This window comes from Pipistrellus kuhlii, unplaced genomic scaffold (genome assembly GCF_014108245.1).
Source record: "Pipistrellus kuhlii isolate mPipKuh1 unplaced genomic scaffold, mPipKuh1.p scaffold_m20_p_59, whole genome shotgun sequence".
NCBI classification, from domain to species: Eukaryota; Metazoa; Chordata; class Mammalia; order Chiroptera; family Vespertilionidae; genus Pipistrellus; species Pipistrellus kuhlii.
In genome coordinates this window covers 1,058,679-1,086,054 of record NW_023425561.1, presented here as the reverse complement: position 1 = coordinate 1,086,054, position 27,376 = coordinate 1,058,679, and the positions used below count along the sequence as shown (strand labels likewise).

At 57.2% G+C, this 27,376-nt stretch overlaps 5 protein-coding genes across 10 annotated transcripts; 3 read left to right on the top strand and 2 right to left on the bottom strand.

Moving 5' to 3' along the window:
• Nucleotides 1–2,015: 2,015 nt before the first annotated feature.
• BSCL2 (BSCL2 lipid droplet biogenesis associated, seipin) lies at nucleotides 2,016–14,266 on the top strand. The gene is made up of 12 exons (XM_045574107.1): nucleotides 2,016–2,261; nucleotides 4,274–4,494; nucleotides 6,107–6,423; nucleotides 7,906–7,987; nucleotides 10,480–10,623; nucleotides 11,840–11,974; nucleotides 12,139–12,236; nucleotides 13,189–13,330; nucleotides 13,442–13,508; nucleotides 13,648–13,722; nucleotides 13,840–13,941; nucleotides 14,031–14,266. The coding sequence occupies exons 2-12, from the start codon at nucleotides 4,420–4,422 to the stop codon at nucleotides 14,183–14,185; spliced, it is 1,392 nt and encodes a 463-aa protein (XP_045430063.1). The 5' UTR covers nucleotides 2,016–2,261; nucleotides 4,274–4,419; the 3' UTR covers nucleotides 14,186–14,266.
• On the bottom strand, nucleotides 2,718–3,980 carry GNG3 (G protein subunit gamma 3). Of its 2 annotated transcripts, XM_036417300.2 has the most exons (4): nucleotides 3,678–3,980; nucleotides 3,184–3,283; nucleotides 2,835–3,003; nucleotides 2,718–2,803 (listed from the first exon to the last, which is right to left on the bottom strand). In XM_036417300.2, the coding sequence occupies exons 2-3, from the start codon at nucleotides 3,280–3,282 to the stop codon at nucleotides 2,875–2,877; spliced, it is 228 nt and encodes a 75-aa protein (XP_036273193.1). In that variant the 5' UTR covers nucleotide 3,283; nucleotides 3,678–3,980; the 3' UTR covers nucleotides 2,718–2,803; nucleotides 2,835–2,874. The 2 variants fall into 2 exon arrangements, with proteins under 2 accessions (XP_036273193.1, XP_045430074.1); XM_045574118.1 differs by having other exon boundaries at nucleotides 2,761–3,003; nucleotides 3,758–3,980.
• On the bottom strand, nucleotides 5,346–26,349 carry LOC118707248 (ubiquinol-cytochrome-c reductase complex assembly factor 3). 3 transcript variants are annotated; one of them, XM_045574117.1, is made up of 3 exons: nucleotides 26,151–26,349; nucleotides 25,881–26,059; nucleotides 5,346–5,361 (listed from the first exon to the last, which is right to left on the bottom strand). In XM_045574117.1, exons 1-2 carry the CDS (start codon nucleotides 26,268–26,270, stop codon nucleotides 25,907–25,909), a joined length of 273 nt encoding a protein of 90 aa, XP_045430073.1. In that variant the 5' UTR covers nucleotides 26,271–26,349; the 3' UTR covers nucleotides 5,346–5,361; nucleotides 25,881–25,906. The 3 variants fall into 3 exon arrangements, with proteins under 3 accessions (XP_045430073.1, XP_045430072.1, XP_036273192.1); XM_045574116.1 differs by lacking the exon at nucleotides 5,346–5,361 and adding an exon at nucleotides 11,816–11,827 and having other exon boundaries at nucleotides 26,151–26,348; XM_036417299.2 differs by lacking the exon at nucleotides 5,346–5,361 and having other exon boundaries at nucleotides 25,562–26,059; nucleotides 26,151–26,347.
• LRRN4CL (LRRN4 C-terminal like) lies at nucleotides 14,802–16,645 on the top strand. 3 transcript variants are annotated; one of them, XM_045574111.1, is made up of 2 exons: nucleotides 14,802–15,441; nucleotides 15,893–16,645. In XM_045574111.1, the coding sequence occupies exons 1-2, from the start codon at nucleotides 15,435–15,437 to the stop codon at nucleotides 16,606–16,608; spliced, it is 723 nt and encodes a 240-aa protein (XP_045430067.1). In that variant the 5' UTR covers nucleotides 14,802–15,434; the 3' UTR covers nucleotides 16,609–16,645. The 3 variants fall into 3 exon arrangements, with proteins under 3 accessions (XP_045430067.1, XP_036273119.1, XP_045430068.1); XM_036417226.2 differs by having other exon boundaries at nucleotides 14,803–15,366; XM_045574112.1 differs by having other exon boundaries at nucleotides 14,806–15,401; nucleotides 15,893–16,643.
• Nucleotides 21,311–24,247, top strand: UBXN1 (UBX domain protein 1). Its single transcript, XM_036417288.2, has 10 exons — nucleotides 21,311–21,460; nucleotides 21,565–21,652; nucleotides 21,789–21,842; nucleotides 21,928–22,034; nucleotides 22,114–22,183; nucleotides 22,404–22,595; nucleotides 22,681–22,732; nucleotides 22,862–22,975; nucleotides 23,757–23,949; nucleotides 24,109–24,247. Exons 2-10 carry the CDS (start codon nucleotides 21,594–21,596, stop codon nucleotides 24,156–24,158), a joined length of 891 nt encoding a protein of 296 aa, XP_036273181.1. The 5' UTR covers nucleotides 21,311–21,460; nucleotides 21,565–21,593; the 3' UTR covers nucleotides 24,159–24,247.
• Nucleotides 26,350–27,376: the final 1,027 nt, after the last annotated feature.

The following is a 27,376-nucleotide window of genomic DNA, read 5'->3' as shown; positions in this document are numbered from 1 at the left end:
CTTTACAACAATAAAAAAAGCTGTTTTTCTAGGTGGGTGGAAAGTGAAACTGCCACGTCCTTGTTGGTTTAATCTGAGCGCTCACAGCAACACTAGATGTCTGGGTTTTGTTTCTGTCTTTTTATTATTAAAAAAAAAATGTTAAGGGGGCAAATGTGGATTAACAGAAGGGATCCCTAGCCTGTTTTCCTTATAAGATTTTAGTGTTTTATCAGACCTCTGTTGTAGTTGTAGATGGAAACGCTTGTGAGAAAAACAGCACATGGCGCCTGTAAATGTTCTGCACAACCTGTAAAGCATTCTTGGAAGTGGCCAGTAAAAAAGGGTTTTACCATTTTTAAACAAATGTAACTGTGTCATTGTTTACATCTGTAACTCCCCCCCCCCCCCCCCTTCTCATTACAACATTCTGGCAACTCTGTAGGCACAGTAGCTTCCAGTTTTAGAATAAATAACCATTTGGATTGAATTCACTCTCTGTCCTGTGGCTGCACTGAGGGGTGGAGCGGGTCATCTGGGGGGTTTATTTACTTTAGATGCTGCTTCCAGTCGCACTGGGTCCAACCAAGGATGGCTTTCCTCCTGGATGGCCGATTCCTTCCTACTGGACCGAGGCTTCACTTGGGTGCCAGCCATGCCTTCACTCCGGGTTGCTGGCCTACTCAGTGCTTGCTTATGCTAAGAGCTTGAGCCATTGGAATAGAAGAAAACAAATAATTTCAGATCTCTGCATTTGGCCTGTAGTATAGGCCCTATACTAAAACCAGTTGGATGCTTGAAGTGAAACCTAAGATTCCATTTATAGCCAGATAAGTTTATTCATGAGTAATTGCCACTTCTGAGTAAAGCCTAGTCATTCCACAGAGGGTGTTTGATGGGGGTTGTCTCCTAGTGAACTTGGAGAATCAAACGCACTACTGCACTAGCTGCACTGGTCCTATTGTCCTTTCTCACAGGGACGTACCAGGGCTGGGTGCACAGTGTCTGCAGGATCCGTGATGGGTCTGGATTCCGCCTGGCTTCCTGCTACAGGACGAATTCGGACCGGACAGGGCCCACCGTTAGCACCCTGAGGCTCCCCTCCATCCCAGGGCCTGCCATTCTCCATGGGGGCGGTTACCGCCTGTTGTAACCACTTTAGTGCTGGTTCACAGCTCAGGCCTTGTCTCTCCGCGGCATGGCCCCTGGTATGCGGGTATGAAAACCCGTGGGCAGAGAAGTTGAGCAGAGGTGTTTGTTGTTTTTTTAAGTACCAAGATCACATTTATTGAGCACTCCGGCTGTTACCAGTCTGAGCTGGAGTGGAAATGTTCACTTACTCCTTGGACCCCGCCAAGCGCAGAGGCAGCAGGAAGAGAAAGGTCCCCGGTGTCGCCCCGCCCGCCATTCCGGCCTGCACAGCGCACATCCTCCGCACTTGGTGCCCAGTGCTGCCATGCGCCAGGCCTCAGGCCTCAGCAGCTCCGGGGAGCTGCTGCCAACAGGAAACGGCCGGGTCTCCACCCGGGAGGGCAGCCGTGTCCTCCGCACTACCCTCCCCTCGCTTCCCATGGGAGAGCGGGGCCTGGGTGATGGCTGTCCACAGGTCACCTCCCATTACCAGATGCCTCCCGCACCCCCCCCCCAAAAAAATATATGTATGTATATGTATATATATACATATATGTGTGTGTGTGTATCTCCCTGGATTGGGGGCCTGACACTCCGGGGGGGCGGCATCCTGCGGCTGCCGGCCTCGGCCTCGGCCTGGTGCCCCGGTCTGCGCACGGGGGGAGAGGCAGGGAGGCATGTGGGGCGGGCAGGCCGGCCTGGGGGGGGACCCAGGCGCTCCCGGGGGGCCGCCATCCGGCAGCTGGAGAACCGCGATTGCCTGCCAGCCCGGAGCCGGCCGCGGGCTGCGGCCTCCCCCGCCTTCCCCGGGGCTGGGCGCGTCGGCTGCGGGCCGGGCCGGGCCGGGTGCGAGCGGCTCTCCAGGTGGCGAGGACGGGCAGCCATTTTGAGAGCAGGCGAGCGCGGAAGGGACCATATTGAGAACGCCAGCCCGGGGCCGCCATTTTAAGACTGGGCCGGCCGAGGAGCGCCGAGCGCGGTGACGTGGGCCGCCCCAGCCCGTGGCGGCCGCCATCTTGGAGCGGCCCGGTGGGCGCGTCCATCTTAGGAGCGAGGCCGGCCTCTCGGCAGGAACCGGCGCCGGGCTCCTCCCTCCCTTCCCGGCGCCTCGCGTCGGCGGCCGCCGCCCGGCTCCCTCCCTGAGCCACTCGGTTCGTCGCTTTCTGTCTCACTCGCCTTCGCGGGGCGCGTCTCCCGTGGCCGCCGAGCCGCTGTGGCGGCTCTACCGCTGATGCCCTCGCGCCCGCCCCCCGACCCCGAACCCCACCCCCGACCGCCTCCGACCACCCCCACCCCGAGCCCCACCCCCGATCTCCGGCTTCAGGGGGTGTCGGCCCCCCCGGAAGGGCCAATCCCGGCTTCGCAGCCCCCGCGGCCGCGCCCCCCTGACTGACGTCCTCCCCGAAGGCCGCGGACACAGGGCTGCGCCCGGAGGCTGGGGTGACTTTATTCTCCAATGGCTCCCCCTCCCCGCAGTCCGCAGCCCAGGTGCGGCGGCAGCCGCCGGCCGCCCCTCTCCGGCCCGCGGGTCACCCGGGGCGGCGGGCGGGGCGAGGGCGCCCGGGGGGCGTGGAGACGGGGCGCCGGCGGGCGAGGGCGGGCCCTGGGCTTCGGGGACCGCCCCGGTGAGGGCCGGAGCGGGGGGAGGCGGAGGAGGCGGAGAGGGAGGGGCTGGAGGAGGCGGAGGAGGCGGAGAGGGAGGAGGAGCAGCAGGAGCAGCAGGAGGACGCGGGGCTGCGGGACCAGGGCCGGGCGGGCGGCGGCTCAGAGGAGGGCACAGAAGAACTTCTTCTCCCGGAAGGGGTTCTCGGAGGTGGGCACGGGGGTGATGAGCGGGTCCTCGCAGGCGTGGGCATCGCAGTAGGACATGAGGTCCGCCGCCGCCTTGGACACCTGGGCACCGGGAGGGGCTGTAGCCGCCGGGCCCCGGAGCCGTCCTCGCCGCCCCCCCGCCCCTCGGACCGCCTGCCCTCCCCCACCCCCACAGCCCTGGGAGCCCTCTGGGCCCGGAGCCGCCCTCCCGGCCTCAGGGGGCCAGGGACCGGCATCTCTGACCCCGCGGGGCCCGCCCACCTTTATCCGGCAGAGGCTGGCCTCGATCTTGAGCTGCTCTACCATCTTGCGGGCCTGCCCGATGCTCATGGTGCTGTTCACAGGCGTCTCCCCTTTCATCCTGGAGGGGAGGGCGGGGCAGCTCGGAGCAAACTCCGCTCCAGGCCCCTCCACGCTCGCTCACCCACCCACCCTCATAGGGCTGGGTCATGTGCCCAACGTCTATTCTCCCCCATTCTCACCCGCATCCCCATCCCCATCCGCCAGCGGCCTCCCCCACCCCTGGCGTCCTCCGCGGAGGAAATGAAGGGGGTCGGGGAGGTGCTCCCCAAAACCCCACACAGCCTGGGCCACACCGACCCCCCAACATGCGCGACTTCAGGCGCTTCAGCCCGTGGAGCCATGCGTTCCCGCTCAGAACGCCTCAGCCAGAGGGAGCCCCGCCCTGATGGGCAGGGTACCTGGTCTCCATCTGCCCCCCGGCGCCCCCAGGGGAAAGGGTGCTCCCGGCTCACCTGAGGCCACAGGCAGCGGCGGCCTGGGGCGCGGGGTCCGTGGGGGGCACCGGAGCCTGGTGCCGGGGTGGGTGCCCCACCTGGCGGGGAGTTGCAGCAGAAAGCGTCTGGCACAGAAGCTGCTGGTGCAGAGGCCCCGGGGCGGGCAGGTCAGGGCTCCTCGGAGGGCTGGTCCCAGTTCCTGAGCTCAGGCGCTGCCCCGACAGCTGGTACCTGCGGGAGGAAGGATGCTGGAAGGAGCGGTTCGGTCCTGGAGTGTACCAAGTGCCGGGCCGCGGGGGAGCCGGCTCTGCCCGCAGCCCCTGCGCATCCCCCCTTCCCCCCCGCCGCTCGCTCCTGTCTCAGCACCTGCCCCTCCCGCCTGGCAGGCACCCTGAGTCTGGCCCAGAGCCCTCTCCCCCGGGAGCTGCAGCCAGGCAGGCTCCCCCTGCAACGGGTGGTCCGGACCTCTGAGCCCCTGCAGTGGCCCGGCACCGGCTGGGGGGGCACCCTGCTCATTTGGAAATCTGACATCAGCTGGGCAGTCGCCCCCATCCTCCGCTCCTCCCTCTGCTCTGACACAGCATTTATCACGTGAATCTTCATTTCTCTCCCAGGAACCCTCCATTCGCCATCTCCAGGAAAATGTGATGCGCTACAGGTATTAGCTTCCAGATCGCCGCTTCATGCTCTAGCCACAAGTGACTAGAACACGAGCGGGAAATCTGGGAGCAGCGAGGAGCCTCGGGAAACGTCTACAGAAATGGCAGACCGGAGAGAGGGCTCTGCGGAGGAGGCGTGCAGACAACGGCGCAGAGTGGCGGACAACAACGTAGAGGTAGGGACCTTGTGGGGGAGTCCTGGGTGTTTCTGGAAATAGATGGGGCCTGGGGTGGGGTGGTGGTTATTGGTCTGAGAGATTAGGTCCTTCGTCAGCATCGTTGTGCTTGGTGCTGTGGGGGATGCCAAGATCCCACAACACTGACCCTACCCTCCGAGAGCTCTTATTTGGGGTGAATAGACACAAAACAGAAGGCCCGCAGTCCCTGCGCAACAGGCCCCCCCCCCCCCCCCCCACACACACACACTGCCCCGCTCCTGTCTCGGCACCTGCCCCTCCCCCAGAGCCCGCCCCCAGGGACTGCAGCCAGGCAGGCTCCCCCCTCACACAGGTGCTCTGGACCTATGACAGCTTCCAAAGCCCAGGCTGGCTGATGGCTGTGGGGACCAGAGGGAGAGTTAGTCGGGGTCAAAGGAGGTTGATCCGCATCTTGAGTGCTCGAGGGAAAACACGGGCCCAGGATGCCACCGCTCTGTGGATGCGGGGCAGCCAGAGCGCGGGGGCGGCACAAGACGCAGGTCCCCGCAGACTGCGGCTCTGGCGAGTGCTCTGCCTCCGGCACCCCCCGGGCCAAGAGCTGTGGCCGGGCGACCAAAGTCAGCGCCAGCTGGGTCCGCCTCTCTCCCACTTTGGGGAGCTAAAAGGCCCGGGTGACGGTGTGGGCGCAGGGCCTGAGTGCGGCCTGGAGGGCGGGCCCAGAGGATGCTGCTGACTCACAAGATGCCCGGGACTGTCTTGGGGCGGGAGGGGGCGCCTGTCCCCGTGAGCCTGGTAACCGGAGGGTGACGGACTGCGGGGAGGAAGAGCGAGGAGCGCGCGTGGGTGGAAGCCCCGCAGTCCGGACTCACTGCGCAGTCCCCGCGCCTAGCCCCGCCCTCTGCTAGGGCCCGCCCCCGCTCCTCCCCGGGCGAGGCCCCGCCCCAGGACCGCATTGGCCGTCGACGGAAGGGGGCGGGGCGGGGCGTGCCCGGGAGGCGGAAGTCCCTCTCGCCGTTGCCCCGGCAGCGAGCGATGCTGGTGAGTCCGCTGAGCTGTGGCGTCCGGCGTGTTGCTGTTTTCAACCGCGGCGGGTTGAGCGGGACGGGGCTGGCAGGGAGCGGCCACAGTCTGCGGGACACCCTGCCCGGCGTGAGGCGCGGGCCCGTCAGGGAACGAGTGCAGCTCCAGGAAAGGAGAAACTCGGGAGGCAATTGTGACTGCGCTTCGGCTGCTTCTTGAGTCTGGCTTTGCGACTTTAGGCGCGTCGCACCTGCTCCCAGGGCAACCACCCCGCAGTGTGCATTCAGTGTCATCGTGTGTGTAAAAGCGCCTTAATAACCTTAAGGTGCTCACCCTCTATGTTTTGTATTGTTGTGAATGAGTCTCAAGGCGGCCTGTCCCGGAATCGGGAAGCAGGAGGACCAGTTTGGGCAGCCTTGGCACTGGGTGTGAACAGCACAGTGGAGGAAAGGGGAGGGATATTGGCTGGAAAACAGTCATTTGGAGAAAGGCCATGCGAAACAAAGACTCTGCTATATCTGGTTCTTAGAAGCCAGCCCAGTAACCTTGTCCCTTTGTACCCACCTCCCTCCAAAAGAAGCTATTTTTTCTCCTCTCTGTCTTTTTCCAGGAACCACCAGCTGCTCCACCCCATGGCCAGGGGTTTCGTCCAGGTGGCGGAACAGCTAGGGCCGCAAGGCCTGAACCGGTGGCCAGACCCGCTGCACCCCTTAACATGGTCAATGACCCACCAGTACCTGCCTTGCAGTGGGCTCAGGATGTGGGCCATGTCATGGCAGGCCGTGCCCGCAAGCTGCTGCTGCAGTTTGGGGTGTTCTTCTGTACCATTCTTCTCCTGATCTGGATGTCTGTCTTCCTCTATGGCTCCTTCTACTATTCCTACATGCCGGCCATCAGCCACATCACTCCTGTGCATTTCCACTACAGGTGAGAGGGGTCTGTCAGAGGAGCCTGTGGGAGAACTGCTGCAGGCCCTGAGGGCTCATTCAGTCCCACCCCTCGTTTGCGGAGGGGGAAACCGGCCGAGTGTGCTCACATGACTGCTTACCTCTCACAGCCCAGAGCTAGAAGGCAGATCAGGTCTGATGGGGGTCGAGGTTCCTGGTTGTACCTCTGGTTAAAAAGGTTTAAAAAAACAACACCCTCCTAGACTGTCTCTCTTGAGTGTCATTATGAGTCAGTTGGGTCCGACCTCTCTCCGGGTCACAGGAGACTTCTGAAACAAGCCTACCCCTTGGGCCATCTCAGAGCTAACCTGGCCTTTGCTAGCGGAAGTGTTAAGAAAGCAGCCCAGAGGCATGTCCCTCCCATTTCACAGACCCTGCCGGGTTCTCTCCCCTTGTCTTAACAATGGCCAGTCAAGAGATACTGATACAGACAATATTGTCAATAATCTAAAATATTTTTTTCCTGTCTGCGTCCCTGATTATAAACTATAATTTCTTTTCTTTTTCTTTTTTTTAAAAAAAATATATTTTATTGATTTTTTACAGAGAGGAAGGGAGAGAGATAGCTAGAAACATCAATGAAAGAGAAACGTCGACCAGCTGCCTCTTGCACACCCCCTTGAGTGTGCAAGAGGGGGTGTGCAAGGCAACCAACATACATGCCCTTGACCGGAATCGAACCTGGGACTTCTCAGTCTGCAGACTGATGCTCTACTGTTGAGCCAAACCAGTTTCGGCAATATAAACTATAATTTCTAAGGAGCTATGACTATCATGCAAGCTATGGGTCTTCTTTTTTTTTAAATATATTTTTATTGATTTCAGAGAGGAAGGGAGATGAAGAGAAATAGAAACATCAATGATGAGAGAAAGTCATGAATGGGCTGCCTCCTGCACACCCCACACTGGGGATCAAGCCTGCAACCGGACATGTGGCCTGACCGAGAATCAAACCATGACCTCCTGGTTCATAGGTCAATGCTCAACCACCGAACCGCGCCAAACTGGGTGCTATGGCTCTTCTTGCCATAAAAACATATCAACATGCCCACCCACATGCTGCACACTCATTCCCTTGTGCAATTTTGCCTACAACTTGGGGGGGAGGGTGGTCATGAGCCTCTTAAGAAGGAGTTTTCTCAAACTGGGCCCCAGACTAGAATTACTGAATGGGAATCGGGGTGGGAATGAAGCTTTCCATGTGAGAAACACTTAAATCTGAAACTTTCCAATGAAGTGTTGGTAGAGTCCCACTTACGCATGTCTGCTAAGGCGAAATAAGCTGAAGCCGCAGAAAGAGAATGAAAGAAGCATTTGAATCTGCTGGCTGCATCTCTCCGCCATCTCTCACAGAGGAGGGCGCCTGTTCTGGGAGAAGGGATGGGGGACAGGAGGAAGCACTGGGGAGCCTGCAGGTAAGGTAGACTCCATGACTTAGCAGTGTCATCTCATTCTTATTTAGGACCGACTGTGATTCCTCTACCGCCTACCTCTGCTCCTTCCCTGTTGCCAATGTGTCCCTAGTTAAGGGTGGACGTGATCGGGTGAGTATGGAAGCTGAAGAGAGGTTCCGGTAGAGCTTTGTTGACTTGAAATCAAAAGGAAGGAAGACGAGAAGGAGCTGGAGGACAGGGGTTGAGTAACAGAGACTAAGAAAGGAAGGCTCTCAGCAACAGGGAAGATAATAACCAGTGTCACCCAAAGAAATTCAATTAAAAAAAAAAAAAAAAAAGGAAAGGGGAGTTAAAGAAAAATTAGTCTAAATAAATGTTATGGATTGTTCTTTCCTGCAAATGTTAGCAATGTTCTCCTTAGCTTGTTTCAGCCAGTCCATATGTGTACAGGAGGTGTGTTTTAAAGGATCAAGCCAGCTATTTCACTGGACCAGGATGGAATCCACACAAGAGTTTTGAAAGCTTGTATATAAAATTATGAAACTGTTGAAAATGTGCAATCTGCCATTACAAAGGGTACTGTGCCATAGGACTGGCCAGATGCCAGTATGATTTCAACTAAGTTGGAAACCCCATGAAATGCAGGATGGGAACACATCCTTCTTTACTTTTATTTTTAAAATATTTCTATTGATTTCAGAGAAGAAGGGAGAGGGAGAGCTATAAACATCAGTGGTGAGAGAGAATCACTGATGGGCTGCCTCCCGCGTGCCCCCCACTGGGGACTGAGCCCACAACTCTGAGCATGTGCCCTGACTGAGGATACTAATAACTGGAGGATACAGAGCAGATTATAAAGAAAGCCTCAGGCCCTGGCCAGTTTGGCCCAGTGGACAGAGCCTCGGGCCTTCGGACTGAAGAGTCCCGGGTCCTATGTCATTTAAATAAACAAGGCATGCGACCTGCCGGCCGTGAGTTTGACATTTACAGCAAGCATTTTTGAATGAATGAATGAATGTATCGGGTGGATAATAATGTGTCTATGCGTAACACCTCTGTGCTTAACACCTCGCTAAAAATAGAAGGTGTGGGCCTGCTTTCAGACAACCCGAAGGGTTGATGGGGTTCCATACACTGTGTTAAGTGTAAGATGCAGGATCTGCATTTCAGAAGAATTTGTGAAGACTTGGAGAGATGAGTGCGAGACATGGAAATAGGTCCCAAGTGGGCCTTTTAAAGAAGGCGGGCACTGTGGGCACAGGAGGGAAGGGGAGAATCTGCCTACCAGACACACGTGAACGTGGGCATGGAGTCGGTCACAAGGTTCCACTATTATTATAGATTCTGTGGATCTGCTCAGAGATAACATTTATTTAGACGGTATATACACACATGCATTCACACACAGACAGCTTGGTTGGTACATAATTCACATGACATATAACGCACTCACATAAAATGGACAGCTCAGTCATTTTTAGTATATGTACAGAGTCGGGCACCCATCACCACAGTCAGATTTAGAACATTTTCATCACCCCAAAAATAAACCCAGCCGAAACCGGTTTGGCTCAGTGGATAGAGCGTTGGCCTGCGGACTGAAGGGTCCCAGGTTCGATTCCAGTCAAGGTCATGTACATTGGTAGTGGGCACATCTCTGATAGGGGCTGTGCAGGAGGCAGCTGGTCGATGTTTCTCTTTAATCAGTGTTTCTAGCTCTCTATCCCTCTCCCTTCCTCTCTGTAAAAAATCAATAAAATATATTTTTAAAAAAGAAAAAAAGAAACCGATACCCATCAGCTAGCAGTCACCCTCCATTTCCCTCCCACCAGCCAGAGAACTGTTTTAATCCTTCAAAGAATTCCGTGAAGCCACTGGTTTAGACTCATCTGACCTCTGCAGGGGCTTAGGAATCTCATGGCATCCTTTTTTTTCAAAAGATATTTCAGACGGAAAATAAGAATCTGTATAGACTTGGATCAACGGCTTCTACCTTTCACCCTGTGATAAAGCGCCCTGAGGACCCTCAGGGCCACAGCCAGCTGCTGCATCTGGTTTACTCTGGCTGCACAGTGTTTTCAACAACAAAAAATCCATTCCCTCTGCGGTGACAGACAAGCTTTACTTCACCCTGTGGAGGGCGCTATAGGGAATGGTCAGGAAGCACTAGGGTGTGTGTGGTGGCAAGTCTGACATTTTGAGGTTAATCCCGAGAAGAAGCCTTCCCAGTCACAGCGTTCTCAGGCTTCACCGACCAAGATCAGGGCCAGAATGACACAAAAATGGCTGAGTAAGGAGGCCTGTGCAGAGCTGGCTGGGGAGATGGCGCTCTGGCACTTGGTTAATTAATCGTGTAAGTGCAGGCAGGATGGGCCTCCGGGACAGGCCTGAGTCACAGATGGCCCAGTTGGCAACACGCTGGCTCACTTTTGGAAAAGAAACTTGACAATCTTTTCCAGAATGGAGCAGAGAGATTCAGATCCCAGAGGTGAGAAGGGTTCAGCCGCCAGCAGGGGGCAGCATGCCCTTGCAAGGAAATTGAGAGGCCAGTGACTGTCCACCAGGGCTGTGGTGAAGGGGGAGAGGGACCACACAGGGTAAAATCCGTGGTTTTGAAAGGAGACGGGCCATCCCTTGGGCAGGTACTGATGTATGGACAGCCGTACCGCGTGGTCTTAGAGCTCGAGGTGCCAGAGTCGCCAGTCAACCAAGATCTGGGCATGTTCTTGGTCACCATTTCCTGCTACACCCGAGGCGGCCGGGTCATCTCCACTTCTTCTCGCTCCGTAAGTGCTGGTGGCCGGTGGGAGGGTGTGGAGGAGGGTCTCGATGTGAGGGTGTCTGGGTGGGCCTTCAGGGGCAAGCGCCTTGCCCGAGGTCACAGGCACAGCAGGTGGGGAAGGGCGTTGGCGTGCCCGGTGGCATTGTCCAGCTTTGGGATAAAATCTGAAGAGAACGGCTCTGAATACGGCTGAATCCGGGCCTCCGTGGAGCCAGACAGACCGGGGCCCACATCCTCACGCAGAAGCATATACCAACTGGGGCCAGGTAGCCGCTTGCGTGGAAAGCACTGTATGCCATATTAGGGTAACTCCTCACAGCAAGACTATGAGGCTTCACCGAGGAATGTAAAGTGCTTGTTAGCACATAGTAGGTGTTCAATAAATGTACGACTCAATTCTTTTTTTATATATTTATTGACTTCAGAGATGAAGGGAGAGAGAGAGAAACATCAGTGATGAGAGAGAATCATTCATCCACTGCCTCCTGCATGCCCCCTACTGGGGATTGAGCTTGCGACCCCGAGCATGTGCCCTTGATTGGAATAAAACCCAGGACCCTTCAGTCCACAGGCCGACGCTCTATCTACTGAGCCAAACTGTCTAGGGCACAACTCCATCTTTTTTTTTTTTTTTTTTAAACCTTAATATGGTTTTATTGCTTTTTAGAGAGGAAGGGAGAGAAGTAGGAACATTGATGAGAGAGAAACATCGTCAATCGGCTGCCTCCTGCATGCACCCTACTGGGGATGGAGCCCGAAACCCCAAACGTGTGTCCTGACCGGGAATCCAACTGGTGACCTTTTGGTTCCTGAGTCGACACTCAACTGCTGAGCCACACCAGCTCGGCATCGCTCCATTCTTGCTTATCAACAGAACCACGTCGTGAAACAAACCCCTAACTGTCTGCCTGGGGACAGAGTTTTAGGTGGCGCCTGGGAGTCCACCTTCTTGGACGACAGTGCTATGGGGCGGGGGGGGGGGGGGGGGGTAGCTTCGAGACAGTGGAGGCTGGACCGAGGTAGGTGCTGGGACAGAGATGTGGTTGGCAGGGCAGGGCTGTCACGCAAGCACTTAAATCGTTGGGTGAAGATGTGGGCGGGCACGGTAGAAGGCGAAGGTGAGGGGCAGGGGACCTGGGGAAGCGTCTGCACAGCCGCTCAGGGACAGGAGTGGCGGCCGGGAGAACCCGGCTGCTGACTCCCCTCGCCTCCCCCTGCAGGTGATGCTGCATTACCGCTCAAACCTGCTGCAGACGCTGGACACGCTGGTCTTCTCCAGCGTGCTGCTCTTCGGCTTCTCCGAGCAGAAGCAGCTCCTGGAGGTGGAGCTGTACCCGGAATACAGAGAGAACTCGGTGAGGGGTGCAGGCGGGCGGGAGACGGCCTCCCGCAGTTCTCCCTGAGGAGCTAGGTCAGGAGGGACAGTGATGGGGGGACACAGTGACCCGGAGGCTGGAAGGGGGCGGGCCTCGGATTGACAGCAGCCGGATCCTGGCCTGATGTGTCTCCCCACACCCAGTATGTGCCAACCACTGGAGCGATCATCGAGCTCCAAAGCAAGCGCATCCAGCTGTATGGCGCCTCCCTCCGCATCCATGCCCACTTCTCCGGGCTCCGGTGAGCACGGGCTCGGGGGCTGCCCTCAGGGAGCTGGGGGGTCACGGGTTCGCCCGGCTGCACAGAGCCGCTCCCTGGGAGCCTTTCCTCCTTTGGGGGGTTGGGGGTTTTGAGGTGCTGTTGGGGGTTGGGGGTTTTAAGGTGCTGTTGGGGGTTGGGGGTTTGGGGTGCTGTTGGGGGTTGGGGGTTTTGAGGTGCTGTTGGGGGTTGGGGGTTTTGAGGTGCTGTTGGGAGTTGGGGGTTTTGAGGTGCTGTTGGGGGTTGGGGGTTTTGAGGTGCTGTTGGGAGTTGGGGGTTTTGAGGTGCTGTTGGGGGTTGGGGCTTTTGAGGTGCTGTTGGGGGTTGGGGGTTTGGGGTGCTGTTGGGGTTGGGGGTTTGGGGTGCTGTTGGGGGTTGGGGGTTTGGGGTGCTGTTGGGGGTTGGGGGTTTGGGGTGCTGTTGGGGGTTGGGGGTTTGAGGTGCTGTTGGGGGTTTTGAGGTGCTGTTGGGGGTTGGGGGTTTGGGGTGCTGTTGGGGGTTGGGGGTTTTGAGGTGCTGTTGGGGGTTGGGGGTTTGGGGTGCTGTTGGGGGTTGGGGGTTTTGAGGTGCTGTTGGGGGTTGGGGGTTTGAGGTGCTGTTGGGGGTTGGGGGTTTTGAGGTGCTGTTGGTGCCTAACGTTTCAAGTGCACAACATGTAATTCAGCAGCCATGTCCGCAGCAGCTCACCACCAGCGTGCGTCCGCCCTCCCCACAGCTGTTCCCCTGCCCCGTCCACCCTCCCCGCCGGCCTCCGGTGCTCAGCAGCGTGTTTGCTTTGTTTGTTCCCTGGGAACTTTTAAAAATGCCGATGCCTGGGCCACCCACCGACCCCCTGAACCCGAGGGGCTCTCCGCTGGCCGGCCTGTGTGCCCAGAGCTGAGGCTGCGACAGGAGAGGCCGGTGCCGCATGGTCCTCCCCCCTCTCCCGCCGCAGGTACCTGCTGTACAACTTCCCCATCACCTGCGCCTTCATCGGCGTCACCAGCAACTTCACCTTCCTCTCCGTCATCGTGCTCTTCAGCTACCTGCAGTGGGTGTGGGGGAGCGTCTGGCCCTACAACCCCTTCGACCTGCAGGTGGCAACGGGCCCCTTCCCGCCCCTTCCCTGGCTGGGCGTGGGCAGGGCGTGCTGGGGGCCTGGTCTCGGGGGCAGTCAGTGCCCGCTGCTGAGCAGCTTCTCCCCTCAGGCAAACATCCGGTTGAGGAGCCGCTCCCGGAATGAGGCCCAGAGGAGGGCGGCTGCCCGCCAGCAAGGTAGAGCTGGGCTGGGCTGGGGCTGGGGCTGGGGCTGGGGCTGGGGCTGGGTGAGCCGCCTGCTCCGTCCAGGAGGAGGCTGGGGTCACACTGAGCGTGCGGCCACCCTGACCCTGTCCTTCCTGCCCTCTCTCCCAAGGCCAAGAGGAGCCAATCCCCCTGTCGGACAACACAGAGGACGGAGAGAGTGAGAGCCCTGACCCCTCCGGGACAGGTATGGTCCCAGCCCCCCGCCTCCCTCCCCCCGCCTCCTCCCCACCCCCTCCCCCCCGCCTCCCTCCTCCCCGTCTCCCCCTTCGGGCTCACCTCTGCTTTCTCCCTGTGGCTGCAGAGGAGGAGAGGCTGGAGCCGGAGCCGGAGCCGGAGCCGGAGCCGGAGCTGGAGCCGCAGCCACTTGGTGGAGAGGAAGAGCTAGAACGGGAGGCCAGCGATGGTGAGGGACACCCGCCCGCTCGGGGCGCTGGGGTGGGTGCACGCGGCTGGGCCTGGTCATCTAACGTCCTGTTCCTCCTCCTGGCCCAGGCTCCGGCTCCTGGGAGGACGCAGCTCTGCTGGCCGAGGCCAACCCGCCGGCGCCTGTCCCTGCCCCTGCCCCTGCCCCCGCCCCCGAGACGCTGGGCCGCTCCGAGCCCTCCGTGGGCGCTCAGCGGCAGCAGCCCACCTGCTCCAGCTCCTGAGAGAGTCCCACACACACTCCAGCCCTTCGCCCCGACCCTGGCCCTTGCCTGCCGTCTCCCCAATAAACGATATTCTTGCCAGCTACTTCCTGACTCTTCTTTTTTAGTTTTTGTTTGTTTGTTTTGTTTGTAGAGAAAGAGGAAGGGGGGAGAGAGAAACTTCAATATGCTGTTGCACTTAACCATGCATTCTCCTGGTCCATTCCTGCATGTGCCCGGCCCAGGGCGGGAACCTTGGCGTGTCAGGACAGTCACTGACCAGAATGAGAAAGGCCTCCACATCTGGGGCTGTTTCAGGCACAGCTGTTTTGTGGTTGGTTTTGTGTTTCTGCTCACCCCGGACATACTTCGAGAGGGGAGGAGGGCGGGTGGGTGTGGGGACGGCAATGTGAGAGAGCAACATCAGCTGGTGGCCTTCCCTCCGTGGCCCGACGGGACCAAACCCACCACCCAGGTCTGTGCCCTGACCGGGCACTCACGGGCAATCTCCCGGCGCCCGGGATGGAGTTCAACCGCGGCCCTGCTCTGCTGGGCGCGGCCCGCCGTGCTCACCCAGGATCCTGGCAGTGCGAGGAGGGCGCACCCCCTCCCTCCTCCTCCCTCCTCCCCGTGACGCTCCTCTCCCTCTGGGGAGTGGGAAGGTGTCGGGCGGGTCTGGAGAGCTGGCCTGCATCCTTCGGGCCTCGGCTCCCCTCCCTCTCTGTCCACTGGGAGGCAGGAGACAGGAAATGACAGCCGTGGATGTGGTATGATTTTTACTGAAACGGCATTTGGGAGCCTCGGCCACATGCCGTCCATCTGTTTTCCTCTCTGACACCAGCCAGGTGGCCCCCTCCCTGTCCATCCCTGGCATGACTTCAGCCTCTGGCTCCGCCGCTGCTGGCTGCTTTCCACATTCCAGGCCCTTCCCGAACCCAGGCATCCGAGCCGCCAGCCGAAAGCACGCGTGTGGCTCCCCCCACCCCCGGCCTGTGACTCAGGCCCTCTGCGGGGACCAGCCCTCTTCTTGGTACTCCCCAGGAAAGCAGGGCAGGGGAAGGGGACTCGCAGTGACCTCACAGCCAGAGGGTATAAAAACACCGAAAGCGAAGACAGGAGACCTGACTGCGCCGCCTGTTCCTGGAGACCCCGGCCTGCCGTCACTGAGGTCACAGATTCCCGCTGGCGGGGCCTGCGCGCTGGTGAGGCTGCCTGGGCCGGGAGGAGCCAGGAGCCGGTAGGTGGGGAGCAGGCAGGGCCCCGGACTCCCATGACAGGTGGGGGTGGGTCTCCCTTTCCCCTCCGTCCCATCTCTCTCCCCCTTCTCAGCTCTGGTGCTTGCATGTGACCTTGACTGATCCTTGTTTTACTTAGATCGTTTCTCTGGCGGCAAGCTGGGGTTGGGGCCACCTTTATCCCAGGCTGAGTAACTACTTCCTCCTATTCCCCCCTCCTCGCCCCAAGCGCTTGGCTTGCTCATTAACTGTTTCTATACTTCCCACCTCGCTGGTCACCCCGCTGGCTCCCGTCCCATCACGTTTTATTTCTTTGCCCGAAATCAAGCACATAGGCCGTTCAGAACTTGGGTGACAATTAGTGTGTGTGCCTCGTTCCCTCCCTTCGTGTTCTCTGGGCCCCCAGCGGTGTTCCGGGTCCCCGGGGTTTGCGGAGGGGAGCCTGGGTGGCCTGGGGGCCCGGCGGCCTCCTGACCCACCCCTTCCCTTCCAGGCTCCATGCCGGGCGCGCCCTGCCTCCTGTGGCTGCTCCTGGCCGTCGCCTGCTCCGGGCTTCCCGGGGCGCGGCCCTGGGCCCCGCGGGCCTTGGGGGAGGAGGAGGAAGAGGAGGCCCCGCGGACCCCCCGGCCGGCCGTCCTCTGCGACTATGACCGCTGCCGCCACCTGCAGGTCCCGTGCGGAGAGCTGCAGGCGGGCCCGGCGCCCTGCCTGTGCCCCGGGCTCTCCAGCCCCGACCGGCCGCCCCTGCCGCCGCGCCTGGCGGACGTGCACGTGTTGGCCGAGGCGGGCGGCGCCGAGGTGCGCTGGTGCGCGCCCTCCTCGCCGGTGCTGCGCTACTGGCTGCTGCTGTGGGAGGGCGGCGGGCCCCCGCGGCGCAGCGGCCCCTTCGACGCCACCGCGCGCCGCGCCGAGCTGCGGGGGCTGCGGCCCGGGGGCGCCTACTTCGTGTGCGTGGTGGCGGCCAACGCGGCGGGCGAGAGCGGCGCGCCCGGGCCCGCGGCGGCCCCCGAGGGCTCCGCGGGCGGCCCTGCCCTGGGGCCGTGCGGCCCGGTGGTCGTGCCCCCGCGGCCCGGGATCCTGGTGCACGCGGCCGTGGGGGTGGGCGCGGCGCTGGCCCTGCTGAGCGTTGGCGCCCTGGCCTGGCACTGCTGGCTGCGGGAGCGCTGCGGCTGCCCCCGCCGCCCCCGCCAGCCCCGGGGGGTCCACTGAGCCCCCGCCAGCCCCGGGGGGCCCACTGAGCCCCCGCCAGCCCCGGGGGGCCCACTGAGCCCCCGCCGCCCCCGCCAGCCCCGGGGGCCCACTGAGCCCCCGCCGCCCCCGCCGGGCGCACGGAGCCCGGGCTCCCCGCGGAGTGCCGCCCCCGCCCCCGCCGCCCCAACTGAGCCCCCAGGGCTCTGCCGCCCCCGCCTGTCTCTTCTGGCTCAAGAGGAGGAGGAGAAGAGAGGGTCCTTTTTTAAAGGATCGGACGGTAAATAATCGGTTTTGCGGTTCCAGAGGATGAAATCGAAGACTTTCTATAGGTACCCATGCAGCCATGCAACCATTTGTAAGCACGGAAAAGCCAGCCACATCTGGCCTTGTTGGCGTCGCTTAGCAACCCCTGCCACGCACCCCGGGAAGGGCTTTGCTGCGAAGGCGGGCGTCGGCGGGGCTTTGAGAATAAGCGGCTGCAGCGTGCAAGTTTGGGGCCGGAGACCCCATATCCTTCTGCCTTTTGTTTAGCTACTGAGCTTGCGCACACCTGACTTCCTCCACCGGGTCTGGCAGGTGGAGATCAATGACTGACACGTGGAGGGGGGGGGGGGGAAATAGCTCAAGCTGCTGTCTGGGCGGAGCTTGCCAGTTAAAAATAATAATAATAAATAATACTAAGGGCTTTCCTCCACCCCCAACTTAATTTTTTATTTTTTTAAAATATATTTTATTGATTTTTCACAGAGATGAAGAGAGAGGGATAGAAAGTTAGAAACATCGATGAGAGAGAATCATCGATCAGCTGCCTCTTGCACACCCCCTACTGGGGATGTGCCCGCAACCAAGATACATGCCCTTGCCCGGAATCGAACCCGGAACCTTTCAGTCCGCAGGCCGAGGCTCTATCCACTGAGCCAAACCGGTCCCGGCCACCCCCACCTTTATTGTGTGCCCCTTGTAACCGCGTTAAAGGAGAACACTTCACCTTCATAATCCTTTCCAGCCCCCTATCCACACACCGGTTCTTCAGGGTAGTATACACAATTTTGCATTTATTTCTAAGTGAATTGGATGTAGAAAAGTTGTATGTTGCTAAAGAGTATAATCCTCACTTATATTGGTCTTACAACTTTTTAAAAATATATATATATTATTGATTTTTTACAGAAAGGAAGGGAGAGAGATAGAGAGTTAGAAACATTGATGAGAGAGAGTCATCGATCAGCTGCCTCTTGCACACCCCCTACTGGGGATATGCCCACAACCAAGGTACATGCCCTTGACCAGAATCGAACCCGGGACCCTTCAGTCCCCAAGCCGACATTCTATCCATTGAGCCAAACTGGTTTCGGCTGGTCTTACAACTTTTTAAAAAATTTATCAAAGTAACACACAAATTTCACGAAATACTGGAGAGTATAAAGTGAAAGTTCTCCTCCTAAAGACACTATTGCTTGTAGCAGAGCAGGTCTTTATGTAACACAATTATTTTCTCTTTTTAAATTTTTTTAAAGCTACTTACTTTTTTAAAAATTGATTTTAGAGAGAGGAGGGAGGGGGAGAAGAAGCATTGATCCGGCTGTCTCTTGCACGTCCCTTATCGGGGATTGAGCCCACAACCCAGGCGTGTGCCCTGACCGGGATCCTAACTGGTGACCTCTTGGTGCATGGGACACTCCAGCCATACCAGACAGGGCTTTTGAAAAACTGACTTGAGAGAAGACAGGAGAAAGAAAAACATTGACCTGAGGTTCCACTTATTTGTGCATTCATTGGTTGATTCCTGTAACATGCCCTGACCAGGATGGGACCCACAACCTTGGCACAGTGGGACGAAGCTCTCACCAATGAGCTATCTGGCCAGGCCAGTGCATTTTCTCTTTTTCACTTTGTTTCTTATGGACAGTGCTCCTGGTTGGTAACTCAGAGCCTCCTTAGTTACGTTAAAGGATTCATAATTTCCCATCGGAGGATTCTCCGTAACCAACAGCAGTCATCGCTCTTTGTTGGAGCATTTGTCTCCAGTTTTTGCTACGACGCCCTGTTTGTGCATCCTCACATTGTGTGTGATTCTGTAGGGTACTTACCTGGAAGTAGGTCAAAGAGGCAAGCCATACAACTTAATCACTTTTATTATTGGACCTTTAGGATAAATTTAGAAGATAGTTATTACCTAGAATACACTTATCACTCTTTTTTTAAATATATATTTTTATTGCTTTCAGAGAGGAAGGGAGAGAGAGAGAAAGAGAGAAACATCAATGATGAGAAAAACTAATCAGCTGCCTCCTGCAGGCCTCCAGCAACCAGGGTATGTGCCCTTGACTGAAATCAAACCTAGGACCCTTCAGTCTGCAGGCTGACGCTCTGTCCACTGGGCCAAACAGACTAGGGCCACTTATCACTATTCAGTGCCTTTTTTGCTTACAGCATCTCAGTATTTATCCATCTATATATATAAAAGGCTAATATGCAAAGTGTTCCCTCGGAAGTTTGACTGAGAGACCAGTTGTTAGATCACTTGCTGTGACATGTGCTGACCACCAGGGGGTGATGCAGAATGAAGGAAGGCCCAGGCTGGCAGCTGGAAGGCCCTGATTGGCCCTGATCATAGGCCAGGCCTGGAGACCCTACCTAAGCACAAATTTTGTGCATCGGGCCTCTGGTTTGCAAATAATGAGGGCCAACTATTTGATTATCAAAGACATGTTCACACAATACAGTATACAGATGATGTGTTGTGGAATTGCACAGCTGAAACCTGCATACTTCTGTTAACTAGTAATAAATTCAGTAGAAAGCGGGGGAGGGTAGACATGCTTTGCATGCATTCTCGATCTTTGCCATTATTCCAAGAGATGGTATCACCTTCTTATGATGAGAAGATTTAGGTTCTAAGGGGTTTGAAGCTACATGCAGTGAGTTGAGTTAGGATTTGGGCTCAAGTTTCCCGATTCCACCATGGAGAGGGAACAGAGCACAGCGGCTTAGTGAACACACACTGCATTTGCTAAATGCACTAAGCTTCGAATCCCAGCTCTGCTACGTAGTGCCAGCTTTGTGACCTCAGATACATTATCTCATCTTTCTGTGTCTCCTGTGACTAATGATGGTACCTATTGTATATCATACGGATTGTTGTGATTATTAAATATGCATTAATCGTCTAAAAGTCTCTAGTGCATATATTATCAATATCAACTTGTTACTTTGCCTCTTTTTAAAAAATATATTTTTTATTGATTTTTCACAGAGAGGAAGGGAGAGGGATAGAGAGCTAGAAACATCAACCAGCTGCCTCCTGCACACCCCCCGCCGGAGATGTGCCCACAACCAATGTACGTGCCCCTGACCGGAATCAAACCTGGGACCCTCCAGTCCGACGCTCTATCCACTGAGCCAAACCGGTTTTGGCTACTCTGCCTGTTACTAGCCTAGGACAGTGGTCGGCAAACTCATTAGTCAACAGAGCCAAATATCAACAGGACAACAACGGAAATTTCTTTGGAGAGCCACATTTCTTAAACTTCTTCTAAGGTCACTTCTTCAAAACAGACTCGCCCAGGCTGTGGTATTTTGTAGAAGAGCCACATTCAAGAGGCCAAAAAGCTGCACGCATGTGGCTCACGGGTAGTGGGGCTAAGTAATCCACAAGGACTACACAGCAGGGGTGTAAATGCTTAACAGGGTAATTATTGGAGCTGAGAGGTGGAGTTGGGATGGACAAAGCAGACTTCCTTTAGAAAGCAAACCCAGGGAGCATTAGAAATTTTGCTTCATGTCATCAGTTTGGCTCAAATAAACTCGCAAAAATTCCAGTAAATAAAAGATAAAAGCAAACCCAGAGTCCAGTCCAAAGAACTGCCCGGGAGCTGACCAAGCCCACAAGAGCCAGGCCGTCCCAGGCAGAGGGACTGGTAGTGCCAAGACCCAGAGGGCAGAGAGGGTTTGTTTTGCAATAAGCACAAATTACCCTCAATCAGTGGGAACCGACAACTGTGAACTTACATTTACACAATACAGGCTCGCCATGCACCTAAGATTGGGCCAGAGTCACCCTCGCCTTACAGATGGGACTCCAACAGAAAAGGAATGACAGGAGGAAGCCAGACTCCGTTTCCTCCTAAGTCGGCGATTTCCAACCTTTTTCATCTCATGGCACACATACACTAATTACTAAAATTCTGCAGCACACACACACAAAAAAAAAAAAAAAAAAGTTTTTTGCAGATCTGATTCTCCCCCCAAAAAAGATATTACTCTGATTCATTCACACTGGAGGTTGTCATTTTTTAATTTGACAACCTAAGGGAAAAGAGGTCAGTGGCCCTGACTGGTCAGGTAGTGTTGTTTTAAAAATTCCTGGGGCATACCGAGTGCCTGAAGACCGCTGTCTTAAGGGATTGGCAAGTCGTGGAGTTTTAGGCAGGGAGGCGATGGCAGGGTAAGATACTGTGTTTCCCAAAGATCCCTTTGGCAGTCGGGCGGAGGCCGGCTCCATTCCCCGGAGAGACGAACGGGTCAGAGAGTATGCCCGCGGCCAGGGATCCGCAAAAAGTGCCAATCGCTTCCCAACCGGAGGCCCGAGGGACCGGATCGCGAGCCCGTCCAGGTCCGCCCACGGCTGTCTGGGCCGCACCCCCTTGCCCACCGTGGTCTGGCGCGGGGGTTTGTTTAGGTGCCTCTTCGCGATTCTCGCGAGATGTTCTCCCGCCCCGCGCGGTCCAGGCGGAAGTTTCAGGCTTGTGCTTTCTGACTCTCGGCGGCCCCCGTCCACGTCCGCCCCCACGTGACCCAAACAGATCCGGGCACTTCCACTTCCCCTCCGCTTTCTTCTCGGCAGTGTCCGCGGCGGATCCAGAGTCGGGTGAGGGAGCGAACGCCTGGCCGGGGCCCGTCCGTGCGGGGCGGGCTTGCCCGCGGGTCTGGAGCGCCCCTCACTGACCCCCGACCCCCCTCTCGTCCCCCCAGGTCCCCGCGAAGGCGGCGTCGGCGGCGTCATGGCGGAGCTGACGGCTCTGGAGAGTCTCATCGAGATGGGCTTCCCCAGGGGACGCGCGTAAGGGAGCCCCTCTAGCCCGGCCCGCGGGGGTCGCGGGCGTGTCCGGCCTTCCCCCCGCCTGGCTCAGGCTCCGCGCCCCAGCCCGCCCGGCACCATGGCCCGCGGGCGCTCTCACGGTGTTTCTGCCCCCCAGGGAGAAGGCTCTGGCCCTCACAGGGAACCAGGGCATCGAGGCCGCGATGGACTGGTGAGCGCCCACCCCGGGGCAGGGCCGGGGGTCCGGGAGGGCAGCCGCAGTGTCGACCTCCCTCCCTGCCCACTTTCTCCGCCAGGCTGATGGAGCACGAAGACGACCCCGATGTGGACGAGCCGCTGGAGACCCCCGTCGGACATGTCCTGGGACAGGAACCCACCTCCTCCGAGCAGGGTGGCCCCGAAGGTCCTGACCGAGGGGCGCTGTGTGACTGTGCAGGGGCCCGAGGAGGACGGCCGGGCTAATACCGATTGCTTGTTTGTAGGACCTGGCGCCCCCGCGGAAGAAGGCAGACTCGTTTTGAGTGAAGAGGAAAGACAGGAGCAGACTAAGAGGTATATAGTCAGGAAGGATCTTGCATTTGAAGGTCACCTTGCACCTCTCTCTCCCAGTCTGATCAGAATGTCTCGAACTTGCCACATTCCGTCCTTTCTCCGCCTTTCCCTTTTGTTTTGGGACTCGTTTGTGGATTTGTGTTTTCCGAGTCCCTTGTTATAGACGCACCTTTCCACTCCGCGTTCATTTTCCTTAAGCTCTTTACTTTTTTCAACACAGGATGTTGGAGCTGGTGGCCCAGAAACAGCGGGAGCGGGAAGAAAGGGAAGAGCGGGAGGCCTTGGAACGCGAACGGCAGCGCCGGAAACAAGGGCAAGAGTTGTCAGCCGCCCGGCAGCGGCTCCAGGAAGACGAGATGCGCCGGGCCGCGGAGGAGCGTAGGAGGGAAAAGGCCGAAGAGTTGGCAGCCAGGTGGGCGTGTTGGGTAAGAGCTGAGAAAGGAATCAATATTTGCTTTGTCAGTGCCTGACCTCCTCCCTTCCTGTCTGCATTCCAGGCAGAGAGTCCGAGAAAAGATTGAAAGAGACAAAGCAGAGAGAGCCAAGAAGGTAGGCGATTGGGAAGACAGGGCAGTTCAGTGGAGGCGGCCAATAAGTCCCATCTCCTGCTTCAGAGGGAAGGCTGGGCTGTTTCTCCGGCGGGTGGGTACCTGATGGGTGCTTTGCTTCCTCCTCCAGTACGGTGGCAGCGTGAGTTCCCAGCCATCCGCATCCGCCCAGCCAGGCTCTGTTCCCTCCTCTCCCAGCCAGGAGCCTCCCAGCAAGCGGGAATATGACCAGTGCCGCATACAGGTACGGATCCTGATTCTTCTCCATCCTGATTCTTCCTCCTGGGTCTGTGCTGGCCTGTAAAGCCCCTAGCCCAGAGTTTTGTTTGTATGTTAAGCCTCACCCCAGGGTTTTTCCATTTTTTTAGAGAGAGAGAGTGAAGAGGGAGAGACAGGGAGAAATATCAATGTGAGAGACCTCAATTGGTTGCCTTCTGCAGGAGCCCCAACCAGGGCAGGGATTGAGCCTGCAACCGAGGTACATGCTCTCACCGGAATTGAACCCGGGTCCCGTCAGTCAGAGGGTCAAAGCTCTATCCATTGAGCCAAACAAGCGAGGGCCCAGAGCTTTTTTCAGTTAGGTTTCCTTTGCCAAACTTCTCCCTTCTTAGTAAATGACTTTTGAAATTCTACCTTCTCTCCTCTTAGGAATGATATCCAATTTCACTTGCCCAGTCTCATTTAAACCCATACCTCCCTCTTACTCAGCAATTACTCCTCACTTGTTCATGCTTCCATTGGCCTTATCACACAGCTGTTTGCGGAGCTAACGTTTATTCACTTATGAGGCATTTCAGCTGTTTGTGGAGCTAACATTTCTCATCGATGAGGCATTTTTCCAGGTAGTTTTGTGGAATCTTAAGTTGTGAGGGAACGAGAAGTCTGGCTCTCCGTTGGTTAGTAAATCAGAACTGCAGTGATTGCTCCAGGTGCTTTCTGCTCTGGCTGAGAGGAAGGAGGAGCCCGCGCTGCTCTTCTTTTCCCTTACGGGGTCCCTCCCTCCGGTGACACTCACCTGCCTCCAGGTCCGGCTGCCCGACGGGACCTCGCTGACCCAGACGTTCCGGGCGCGGGAGCAGCTGGCAGCCGTCCGGCTCTACGTGGAGCTGCACCGCGGGGAGGAGCCCGGCGGGGACCAGGACCCCGTGCAGCTGCTCAGTGGCTTCCCCCGGAGGGCCTTCTCAGAGGCCGACATGGAGCGGCCTCTGCAGGACCTGGGTATGACACGGGGCCTGAAGCAGGACTTGGATGTGGCGGGGACATGCCTGAGAAGGAAGGGGTGCCGAGAGCAGGTTCTTGGAGGGGAAGGTGTGCGGCCAGGAGTTTGGGAGACAAAACGTGGTGTGGTTTAAATCTGTGTTCCTCCTTCGTCTTTAGGACTCGTGCCTTCTGCTGTCCTCATTGTGGCCAAGAAATGTCCCAGCTGAGAGGCCTCTATCCACCTCCGGCCTGACCTCTTCATCTTTGATAAAGCACTGACATCTCTTTCCTAATAAACAGCCCCTCTGAGTTCTCTATGCGGACTCCTTCTGAGTGACTGGGAGGAAGACTAAAGGGAATGCTTTTAGAGCAGATGCCATTCACCTACATTCCCCACAGAGACTTATTTCTGATCTCTGGGTCTGGTTAGTTGCTGGGCAAGTTGAGGCAGGGGCATGCTTGGGGGTGGAGAGTACAGCTCCTGTGGGTAAGGTGGTGCGTAAGCTTGGATTCCTATTAGCCATGTGCCTTGATTTTCTAAGCCTAGTTTACTTTAGTGAAATAGGTGTAATAGTACATGTAGATTAAAGTTGTTGTAGGGATTACATAATGTCAATAAAAGGTGCTTTAGCATAGTCTCAGGCACCAAATAAGTCCCCAGTAATTACTAGCTACTAAAAGGATAGTTTATGTGGCCATTCCTAAACATTGAGGAACATTAATAACCTTGAAGGTATTTTCCAAGTATTAACTGAGATACGAAGGTTCTATTACTATCTAGTAGGTACGATTATCCTATTTTAGAAACTCGGACACTCGGACATGACTTGCCCAAGCTGACACAGGTATCTGGTTACAGATCCTGGACACACACCTGGGGAGCCCAACTCTAGGTGCCAAGCACCTTTACCGGAAGCTGCCTCACAGCCGCTGGTCAGCTGACCCTAGCGTTCCCTCAACAGCTGCCACCTTCCCCTCAATCCCAGGCGAGGAAAGGGCCACAATTAAACTAAAGGTCGCACGTGTCTTGCATTTAGCTGATGACTTCATCCAGCAGTTGAAAACACCAAGGCTCCTATCTGGGTTTATACCTCTGTATTTAGTGTTCTGGCTAAGTTTATGTGATAAAAAGCCTTTTTTCTCCTGGAAGGACAAAAGGGAGCCAAGCAATAGACTTGGCTGTGGGGCTGCAGCCTCACTTCCAGCAGATCCTATACTGGACTCAGACTGACAACTACAGTGAAACCTTGGGGGGAAACCTTACTGTTTACTGAGGCTGCTCTGCCAGGCACTACCCTTTAATAAGATTAAATTATTCTTACGACGCCCTTAAGGTAAGTGTCACCTTTTCAGAGCAGCATTGAGGCTCAGAGGGAACGTGTGACATGCTGGAGTTGAATCAAGTCTGTCTGCCTTCAAACAGCTTCCACTCCAAGCAAACGGGCTCTCGGGCTAAAGGCCACCTTAGACGCCCGGCACATGCTCGGTGCTAGGAGCTCGCTCCAACCGCACGACAGAAGCCCAGCGTCCTCGGGCAGCTGCCGCTACAAGGTTTTCCAGAACAGTTCTGATTTCAAGACTGTTGCTCTGTTACCCCCAAAAGTACACTCAAACGCACATGACCTGACTTGTGTTTTGAAGACGTGATCGCTGTGTCTATTGGGCTTCGGCCTCCCATGGGAAGCGGGCACCGGTTTGCGGACACCCCAGCCCTCAGAACCGACCCCACAACCGGAGACATTACAGGCGTCACACCTCACGGCTCGCTTTCTGGATGAAAGAACGTGATTTACTGGTTCCTTCAGTTCACCACATCCGATGGCGCCGGCCCGCGGGAAGGACAGGAACGCGCAGTCAGTGCAGGGTTTGGGGGGAAGTGCTCACCCGGCGGCAGCTCCCGCAGCCCGGGCTCCCCGCCAGGTCCCTGGAGGAGAACGGCTGCCTCCCACTCCGGTGCCCAGGCTGCAGGTCTGGCTCACGCCGACTTCCCGCCGTCGCCGCCAACCTGCCAGTTCTTCCTCCAGGTCACATTCTCCTGCGTGGCAGCTGCCTCCTGCAGAGCGGCCATCACTAACTGCTTGGTCCTGGCCGCCTCTTCGCGGCTCCGAAAGTCCTGTCCTGCCATCTCCTGCGGGAGAGAGGTTCGCAGTTCCGGCCCCAAGCGCGGCGGGCTTCCCCGCCTGCCCACCCAGCCCACTCGGTTTTCCTATCGCTCCCACCTTCAGCATCGCCTGAACCCGCTCCTCTCCCGGGGTCACGAGGACGAAGAGCGCGGAGCCCACGCCGGCCCACGCGCCCAGGACCGCGACTGAGATGAGCGCTTTGCGCCAGAACCCCATCGCCCACCGCAGGACCAGCGAGGCGCCACCGCGCTCTCCCGCAGCCTAGAGAGGCCGGCACCGCGTCTCGCCGGCTCCTGCGCGGGCTAGAGCGACCGCCCGCGGACACCATAGAAAAGGGCCGGCTAGAACGGCCCTGAGCGCCCGAGGCTCCAATCTCGGTTTGGCCGGGAAGGCGGAGTGCCCCGAGGAGGCTGAGCGTGCCCAGAAGGCGTGGGCCCTGCGGGCGGAGCGCGGGCCCTGTGGTGGGGGGAGTTCGGAGCAGGATTTTTACAGGTAGCTTCGTGTCTGCGCCCTGACGAGATGGGAACCGCAGCCTGGGCGTATCGGAGGCCGCCCGAACCCGCCGAGCTCCCTGGCCACAGTGCATCTCAGTTGCTGCGGCTGTTACAACCAACTGCCTGCTTCCTAAGTTTCCTGATCGGGAGGGGCTGGAGCAGGAAAGACGGGGATGAAGGCTAGGCCCGTGATCCGTGCTTGCCCGCAGTAACTTTTTAATTTATTGATTTTTTTACAGGGAGGGAGAGGGATAGAGAGCTAGAAACATCGATGAGAGAGAAACTTCGATCAGCTGCCGCCTGCACACTCCCCACTGGGGATGTGCCCTCAACCAAGGTACATGCCCTTGACTGGAATCGAACCTGGGACCTTTTAGTCCGCAGGCCGCCGCTCTATCCACTGAGCCAAACTGGTTTCTGCTAGAGAGCAGTTTTGATGTCAGCTGGGTCATGCTTTTTGATGTTTTTCTTAAAATATATTTTCATTGATTTCAGAGGGAAAGGGAGAGAAACATCAATGAGGGAGAATCATTGGCTGCCTCCTGCACAGCTCACAAGGGGGATCAAGCCTGCAATCTGAATATGTACCCTGACCAGGAATTGAACTGTGACCTCCTGGTTCATAGGTCGACACTCAAAACACTGAGCCATACTGGGCTTAATATGTATTTTTTAAAAATATATTTTTAGCCCGGACCGGTTTGGCTCAATGGATAGAGCGTCGGCTTGGGGACTGAAGGGTCCCGGGTTCGATTCTGGTCAAGGGCATGTACCTTGGTTGCAGGCATATCCCCGGTAGGAGGTGTGCAAGAGGCAGCTGATCGATGA

Coding starts and splice junctions, on each gene's coding strand:
- UBXN1 (XM_036417288.2), top strand. CDS start 21,594: ATGGCGGAGCTGACGGCTCTGGAGAGTCTCATCGAGATGGGCTTCCCC. Junction 21,653..21,788: donor GGCTTCCCCAGGGGACGCGC/GTAAGGGAGCCC, acceptor TCTGCCCCCCAG/GGAGAAGGCTCTGGCCCTCA. Junction 22,596..22,680: donor GCCGAAGAGTTGGCAGCCAG/GTGGGCGTGTTG, acceptor TCTGCATTCCAG/GCAGAGAGTCCGAGAAAAGA.
- LOC118707248 (XM_045574117.1), bottom strand. CDS start 26,270: ATGGGGTTCTGGCGCAAAGCGCTCATCTCAGTCGCGGTCCTGGGCGCG. Junction 26,060..26,150: donor GGGTTCAGGCGATGCTGAAG/GTGGGAGCGATA, acceptor TCTCTCCCGCAG/GAGATGGCAGGACAGGACTT.
- BSCL2 (XM_045574107.1), top strand. CDS start 4,420: ATGGCAGACCGGAGAGAGGGCTCTGCGGAGGAGGCGTGCAGACAACGG. Junction 10,624..11,839: donor TCTCCACTTCTTCTCGCTCC/GTAAGTGCTGGT, acceptor CTCCCCCTGCAG/GTGATGCTGCATTACCGCTC. Junction 12,237..13,188: donor GCCCACTTCTCCGGGCTCCG/GTGAGCACGGGC, acceptor CTCCCGCCGCAG/GTACCTGCTGTACAACTTCC.
- GNG3 (XM_036417300.2), bottom strand. CDS start 3,282: ATGAAAGGGGAGACGCCTGTGAACAGCACCATGAGCATCGGGCAGGCC. Junction 3,004..3,183: donor CCAGCCTCTGCCGGATAAAG/GTGGGCGGGCCC, acceptor CCCGGTGCCCAG/GTGTCCAAGGCGGCGGCGGA.